At 41.5% G+C, this 8,509-nt stretch overlaps 1 protein-coding gene across 1 annotated transcript; it reads right to left on the bottom strand.

The window, feature by feature from the left end:
- Positions 1 to 833: 833 nt before the first annotated feature.
- Positions 834 to 1,364, bottom strand: LOC110870263. Its single transcript, XM_022119454.1, has one exon. The coding sequence runs from the start codon at positions 1,362 to 1,364 to the stop codon at positions 834 to 836; it is 531 nt and encodes a 176-aa protein (XP_021975146.1).
- Between the last annotated feature and the right edge of the window lie 7,145 nt (positions 1,365 to 8,509).

Here is an 8,509-nt window from a genome sequence, read left to right as displayed (position 1 = left end):
CAAAATCGACAGACACCCAATTATTACTACGAGTAAATTTTCGAACGGGAATAAGATTTTTGATGATATTGGGTGTGTGTAAAATGTCTTTAAGTTGGATAGGTTTCGAGGAAGAGAAAGGGTATAATGACCCGATCCAACGACTGGTACTCGATGACCATTGCCAACTAAAACACGTTTAATAGAATTTTTACGCGGAAAGGAAACCATACATGCGTCCAAAGTGAGATGGTTTGAGGCTCCAGTATCCATGACACATTCATGAGTTTCCGGGTTCAATGCCATGGCTTGAAATGCTTCCCCGAGTTCACTAGGTTCAAGCGGGTTAACGTCAGGAAGATGCGCCTGAGCAGAAGCGAGATTAGGCTGTGAACTCGACTGCGGTTGATTGGGCTGCCAAGGAGAAGTCCACCCAGGTTGGGTGGGGAAAGGACACGGTGGGGGCAGGGCCCAATAAGGGCTGGCCCAGTACGACTGCATGTTGAAGGGCTGTTGGGCTGTCGGATCCATGAGTGGGCTGGGAGGGCTGGTTGGTCTGTTGTTGGGCCTGTGAAGTCTGGTGTTGGGCCTGGTACTAACCTGGGCCACAGTTAGAATTGTTTGGCCTGCCTCGCCCCGAAGGGTTGTGTCTGTTTCTAGGCGCCCGGTTTTGGCCGTCACGGCGGGTGTTGTCTCGGCGAGGTGGCGGCGGTGTGGAGGACACGGCGGTCAGAGCCTCAGAAGGAGTGACATGGTTACCTTCCCGAGCAGCGTGTCGTCCGAGTTCCGATTGGAGCATGTTGCTGGCTTCTTCCCAAGATGGCAAAGACTAATTTATAATGGAGCCAATAGTGTCATATTCCATGGACCAGTTGCAAAACCAGAATTTGTTCGTTGATGGGACTACCGATATCATTCAATTGGGCTTCCAGATCCCGGAGTGTTTGGCAGTAGACGTCTAGAGATGGAGGAGCACTGAGTATGAGATTGATAAACTTCTGTTGGAGTGCAGCACATCTAGGGCCTTTGTTGTTGAGGAAGATGGCCTTAACACGATCCCAGGCTTCAAGAGCAGTTGATTCGGCCTCGAGGACACGAAGGAGATAATCTTCTGACAAGGTATTGTAGTTCCACTGGAGTACAATACCATCAATCTTCATCCATTGTTCGTATGCAAGGCCATCTTTAGCAGGTGGTTGTGCAGTGATGTGATATAAAACTTCGTACCCACGTGCATGAAGTTGAAAAAGCTTCACCCACGCAGAATACGTGACCTTAATCCCATCAAGAACACACACTTTTTTCTGAATGTCGGTGACCGAGTAAACAATGTGGAGAGATGTTTGAGCAGGTTGCTTGGTGGATGATTCCGGTTTGTCACCCATAGGAACGAGACGTACAGGATAGGATCAAAGAATAAATGGTTCGAAATCCTAAACATCAGATCGAAACCTGACAGAAAAAGAATTCTGCTGGCTTAAAGGGGTATAGAGCGGATGCGCTCTAATACAATGAAGGTTTAAATAATCCGATGATCTTATTAACAAACATAATGAAGTATATATACAGAATACAGGACAAGTAAATAGGAAACAAGATCTCCTAAATATATGTGGAGATATATACCAATAATACAAATATCTCTTTGAGATATTATGTTCCGCTAATAATAACTTCTGTTGTCAAGGTCACCTAGGCGCGCGCCTAGGCACACTTGTCAGGCCTAGCACAGCTTTCTCGCTCCGCTTCAAAAGCCCCAAATTCAGGCACAAAGGGCCATTTTTTCGAGCAAAAAATGTATAGGTCTGAGGCAATTATACCAGCCCTCAACAAACCTAAACGTATCTAAAACTCCTCACTTATAATAGACTGCCTTGCTAATTCTAATGTAACCAACTCCTCACACAAATAACAACAATGCATGCAAACATTTGGAATCGGTAATAGCATAGAACAACCACGAATCAAAAGATACAATCATCTAAAAAGTTAAAAATCTAATCCAGTTGATGAATGATATCAACTGTTAGTTTTCAAGTTTTGAAACCTTTGTTAATTCTAGTGTGACCAACTGTCTAACTCTATCACACAAATAACAACAATGCATGCATCTTGTGCAAAACTAAACGATTATCTGAAACGGTTATAGCAGCCTAAAACTTTTGCAAAACTCCTAATAATTGTAATTTTAAACTGTGCGCCTCACTTATAATAACAAGAATGTATTGAAACATTTGGAATCCGTAATAGTATTGAACGACCATGCAATCTAAAAAGTTTAAACATGTAATCCAGTTGATAAATGATGTCAAAAATTAGTTTCAAGTTTTAAACCTCTCATAACACAATGTATTCAAACCATAGTTATCAAAGGCGGCAGGCGCACTCAAGGCGCATAGGCCTCGCCTGGGGCCTAGGCGCAAAAAAACGAAGGCCCGAGAAAATAAAAGCACCCTTAAATGAAAAAAGAAACTAAAATATATTACGTATCAGAAAAAAATACCTTCATCAAATATGTTTATAAAACTAATATACTTAGCAGTTAAAGTCGTCTAACCAATACAAAAAATCTTAAAACCTTTTAAGAATAACTTAAAACTTAAGAACACTTTGAAAGTAGAAAAAAGAGTGAATTTCAAGAATTGTCATTTATCTTTATACCCAATTTCAGTCGGTGTCATTTACCTTTAAAATTGATGAGTTTTGTATTTTATGTTTCTAAATGCTACACGGTTTGTCTTTTTGGCCTAACCCAGTTAGTTTTTTTTTTTTTTTTTTTTGTTAAATCTTGTCATGTGCAAGGGCAATTTTGTAATTTTACCATTGCAGAGACTAATTGTGCAAATGACTTAAAAAGGTTTAGAAAAAATAAAATATATATATATACACACAAAAAAACCCTACTCTTTAATTCTCTCCCTCTTTCTCACCTCTCCTTCTCTCGCACCACCTCCTACCACCCTATCACCACCGTCACTTGCATCTGCCACCTCCATAACCATCACCACCTTCACCTGCGACCCCCATAACCACCGCCGCCTGAAACCTGCCACACCCATTACCACCACCGCTTCCATAACCAGCGACCCTGCACCTGCCGCCTCCCATTGTAAATTTGTGATTTTGGTGAAACTATTGGTAAATTTGGAAGAGAAACCACATGGATTTCTTAAAATTGAACAAGAATAGATTGGATCTGTGAGATAATTAAAATAGAAGACACATGGGTTTCTTGAAATTGAATAAGAAAAGATTGATGAAACAGAGTCATTGTTGGTGGTGGCACATATGGATAACAGGGGGGGTTGGTGGTGGGCTGGTAGCGGCCGGTGATGGTTGGTGGTGGTCTGGTAGCGGCATAGTGTAAGGGGAATCGATTGAACTTATTGTATATTCTACATAATCTTAAAGGACAAAGTCGGTGGATTTCCCACCGGCTTTGCCTCCTTGCCCCTCCTATTTTTATGATATTCCAATTTTAGCCCCTTAACTTTATAACTTTTAAAAATTCATAAAAAGGCAAATTTAGTCCCTAAATCTTCTAATTTGAATTTTCAAAACCACAACCTTATCTTTCAAATTTTGTCAGCACCAACCCTCTACTTTGGTTTTCCATCATCGCCCCCTTAGCTCTTACATAGTTACGCACCAACCATCTTCTTTTACATTTCCAACAACACCACCTCATCTTTTACACATTTCTGCCACCACCCGTATACTTTTACACTTTGTCTTTTTTAGACTTTACCTTTTTACCCCTTGCACTATTACTTCATTTTTACACCCGCCCAACTTTAAAAAAATTGCAATTGTAACCCCTAGGCTACAACTCCTACTTTAGCAAACGCCAATGCATTGTGTTTTACGAAATGTCTTAGGCATTGTGTTTTACACTTTTTTGTAATTGTCTTTTACGTACTGCGTTATAGTTATACGAATCGTGTTTTTGTCTTACTATATGTTTCCACCCGTCAAAAGACAAAGTCGGTGGAAACTCCACCGGCTTTGCCTCCCCATCCCCATACTTTCACGATGTTGCAATTACTTTGGTACCTTCAGAGTTTCATAAAATGGCAAATTTAGTGTGACAACTCGAGTTTCCAATATTTCCATCTTCGCATTAATTGCACGTAAATTGTTTAAGTTGTTTGGTTACACGACTTATTTGTTTCACAACTGTACACGTTTGTAATACGTTAAATCGTGTTGTGATTAATATGTTATATTTGATGTGCAACATAAGTGTATTTGATGATATATGTTTGCATGGTTGTTAATATGTTTGTTAATATATGAGTGTATGAGCAAAATATAAGTTTGTGTATTGTTGTCAATGTGAAACAACCTAGCCGAAAACCCACCCCACCTTGTGAAATCACCCATCACGAAAACACAAAAGTGTTTTCGTCAACCGGTGGGCCGGCGAAATCAACACAAGGGCCTAGGGCCCAGTAGCAATGTTTTAATATCTTGTCCCCCACTATTACGAAAAGTTTAATCGCCGAACCCTAGAGTGCGACGGCAACTACAAGTTTTCAAGCCTCTCCTCTCGATCGATCTAGTGACATTCCATCTCGGTTAGTTACAATATTGTTTGAATCATGCATGACTCCTTAGTAAATCACTACATGTCCGCATGTATATGGTATGTTAATGAAAGATGATTCTGGTTGTGTTGATGATTGAGTGGGTAGGTGATGAATCATTGTTTTGTTACTAAACAATTAATATGAGTAGTCTGTAGGTGGCATGTTCGATATATAATAGATATGTTCAAAGTCAACATGAAACTAATAATCACACGGGTTGAATCAAGTAGTGCATGACAATAGTTAAATGATATTTCAATAGAATGATGGCCGACATATTAGTTGTAATCACACATGATCCTGACAATTTAATCACTACACAAACATGCAGACATTATTATTTATTCAGGTGTATATGGCCGACAACAATCAGTTGATTGGAATGCATCTTATCTCTTTTAAACACTTTGACTTTATGTGACCTTTTTGACTTTAAGGAATTGAATCGATATGATAGTTTCATGATGTTCATCGGGTTACTTCGGTTGAATACTGCCATAAGGTGCGACTGATGTAGCTGGGCCGATCGATATTAACGTTGGGCCGAACCGTGTTATGCCGGCACCATTAAAACCACTCGCACACCTTAGTATTGGGCCATTGGATGGGGCCGAGCACATTATAGGATAAGCGTATTACTTGTGTGTGATTATGTGTTAGGTTTAACTGATCAAATGTGATGTAATGGTATGACTATGAACCTGAAAGCATTAGGATGTTAAATGATGAAATTATGTTGTATGATGATATTCGATGAACTGTTATGTTGACTTAGAAACTTTTATGCTATTTGATCTAAATGGAGTTTGATTAAATGGAGATGTTGTTTACATAAACTAAAGGATGGGTTCCCAAATTGTGTAATTGATGGATTTTATTTCTATAACCAAATCCATGTTTCTAGAATAGATTACATTGATCGCACACTAAGTATGGGCCACTAAATTAGTTGGATTGCACAATCTGATTTGGGCCGAGCACTGACCCACGAACATTACGTCAGTCGCACAATTTTATAAGGAGGGGTGAACTGTTAAGTGTTTAATTGAACAAACTGATCCGTGATGTTTTGTCGATTATGGTCTGATTAGGTGTCATGCGTATGTGATGACGAGCTATGTGATAATGTATGTAGTGTACAATGTGTGCTATGTGAAATGGGGTGTACGTAAAACTAATTGATTATGGTAATCATACTAGGCTACGACTGACGGCTTAGTTGTGAACAATAAACTTATCAAATCGAGCAAACCAAGGTGAGTTCACACTCTTTACCAAGGCATAGGATTCCCGGGGATTGGGAATGGGTTGAATGATGGAATTGAACGATTTCTCATACTTACACTTACACGGTTACTAGACTATCTACCATGGTCCTCGGGTTAAGCAGGACACTTACGTAAAACCTACGTAAACAAGTACATACTACTGTCTTCCGGAGTCAGGAAGGACACTTACGTAAAACCTACGTAAACTCACACATGCTACTGTCTTCCGGAGTCAGGAAGGACACTTACGTAAAACCTACGTAAACCCCACGCGTACCACTGTCCTCGGGTAAAGAAGGACACTTACGTAAAACCTACGTAAAGCTCGTACGTACTACTGTTCTCGGGTTAAGAAGAACACTTATGGTTACGAATAGTCTAGTGTATATGCAAACATGGGAAGCCCCCACCAATAGAACATACTATCGGCCCAGTAGAGCCACACGTTACAAATGAACTTAATATTACGGACTTACTTTCTGTGAACTCGCTCAACTAGTTGTTGACTCTCTGTTACATGCCTTGCAGGTCGTTAGGTATACATGGAGCTTGCACAGGGTGGCGCGTTCGTTGTGGACAAGGATCGTGCATGCTTTGATAAACCTTATGACATTACATACTTTATTTATGTTGGGCTTTTACTCATATGCTTCCGCTGAACTTTGTTATTACACTTATGTTTGAACACCTTTCATATGGATTGGTTTGGTTAAATGCCAATTACTTTTACTATTTACGTTGTTCTATATGATTGGTGGCTTGATCCTGGTCAGTCACGCTCCCAAGCGGTGATACTCCGCGGGTGGATTTTGGGGGTGTGACAGATTGGTATTAGAGCCATTGGTTATAGAGAACTTTGTTTTAATATGGGGAAAACGTTTTATTAAAACCAGACTATAACCAGTACAGTGCTCAACGATCCACAACGACGCCTCGCTCCATGTGCAAGACTCAACATCCTAGGTAATATGGTTTATGTTTATTGCCTACATGCTAGAATTATATAGAACTTTGCTCGTGGTATGCTTAGATTACGTTGCCTACTATTCGTTATTGCTTGAGAACACTTGTGTGCTTACTCTTTTCTGTCATCGCACTATTCGCGAACCTCTCTCACTTATGTTACATTTGCTATGAAGATCATGGCTAGACGTATTAACTTGACTCAAGCCCAGTTGACGGCTCTCATCAACGAACAAGTTGCTGCGACACTTGCAGCTGCACAAGCAAGTAGTATACCCTGCAGTTGTGACTCACACTAGGATCTTTAGATCCTACATTCCTAAACCAACCCTTGTGTTTAACCTTGTCCTATTCTTACACACTAGGTCGACACGCTCAGCAACCTGTTTGCATTTTCAAGAACTTCATGGACTGTCGTCCTAGCACGTTCAGTGGCACGGAGGGAGCAGTGGGACTCCTCCATTGGTTTGAAAAGCTCGAGTCTGTGTTCGAGATGTGTGAATGCCCTGAGGCTCGCAGGGTGAAGTACGCCACCGGCACACTGGAAGGAATCGCGCTGACTTGGTGGAATGCGCAAGTTCAACTTTTAGGATTGGCAGCTGCTAACGCCCCCCTTGGAATGATTTTAAGGAACTCATCAAACGAGAATACTGCACGCGTGATGACATCCACAAGTTGGAAGTGGAGCTCTATCATCTGAAAATGTCAGGGTCGGAAATTGAAGCTTATACTAAATGGTCAAACGAGCTGGCCATCTTGTGCCCAACTATGGTGGACCATCCAGTCAAGCGCATTGAGTTGTACCTCAAGGGGCTAGCACCAGAAATTCAGAGCCATGTGACATCGGCTAACCTCAATAATATCCAGGATATTCAGCGTCTTGCTCATCGCCTCACGGACCAGGCAGTGGAACAAAACAGGCTGCCTAAGCGCATCAGCGCTACCACCACCGTCACCACTTCTGCTACTCCTACTACTCCCAGTGACAACAAGAGGAAATGGGAGGGGGATTCCAGCAAGGGATCAGCTTCAGTTCAGTCTCAGGTTCAGCGGCGAAAGACTGACAACTACCAGAGTCCCAGTCAGCAGTCTTCTGGTAGTCACGGGCAGAGAAGATATCAAGGAAAGTACCCAAGGTGCAACAATTGTAACAGACATCACAGTGGCCAGTGTAACAAGGGACGCTGTCAGAGGTGTCTCAAGATGGGTCATGAGGCCAAGGATTGTAGGAGTCCACGGCCTGTAACTCAGAACCAGCAGCATCAGTAGATACCGCAGAATCAGCAACAGGGCAACAAGGGATGTTTTCATTGTGGCGCTGAAGGTCACTTCAAAAGACACTGCCCTCAGTTAAACCGAAACCAGAACAACAATAATAATAACCAAGGCAACGAAAATAACGACGGGGGAAACAACAATGATGGGAACAACGACGCTAGGGGCCGTGCATTTGTGCTGGGGCAGGGTGATGCCAGGAATGATCCCAACGTAGTTATGGGTAAGTTTCTTCTCGACGACCTTTATGTTACTGTATTATTTGATTCGGGTGTGGATACCAGTTATGTGTCTCTAGAAGTTAGTCAAATGTTAAAACGTACACCAACTCCCTTAAACGCCAAGCATGTTGTAGAATTAGCTAATGGTAAGATTCTAGAGGCCACACACATAGTTCAGGGTTGTAATCTTATCCTCGCTGGTCAGACTTTCTCC

The sequence above is a fragment of the Helianthus annuus genome, chromosome 17, assembly GCF_002127325.2.
Source record: "Helianthus annuus cultivar XRQ/B chromosome 17, HanXRQr2.0-SUNRISE, whole genome shotgun sequence".
Taxonomy (NCBI): domain Eukaryota; kingdom Viridiplantae; phylum Streptophyta; class Magnoliopsida; order Asterales; family Asteraceae; genus Helianthus; species Helianthus annuus.
The sequence above is the reverse complement of the archived record's forward strand: the minus strand, read 5'-3'. Positions and strand labels throughout refer to the sequence as shown.

Excerpts from the sequence above, each read along its gene's own strand:
- LOC110870263 (XM_022119454.1), bottom strand. The coding sequence starts at position 1,364 with ATGGGTGACAAACCGGAATCATCCACCAAGCAACCTGCTCAAACATCT.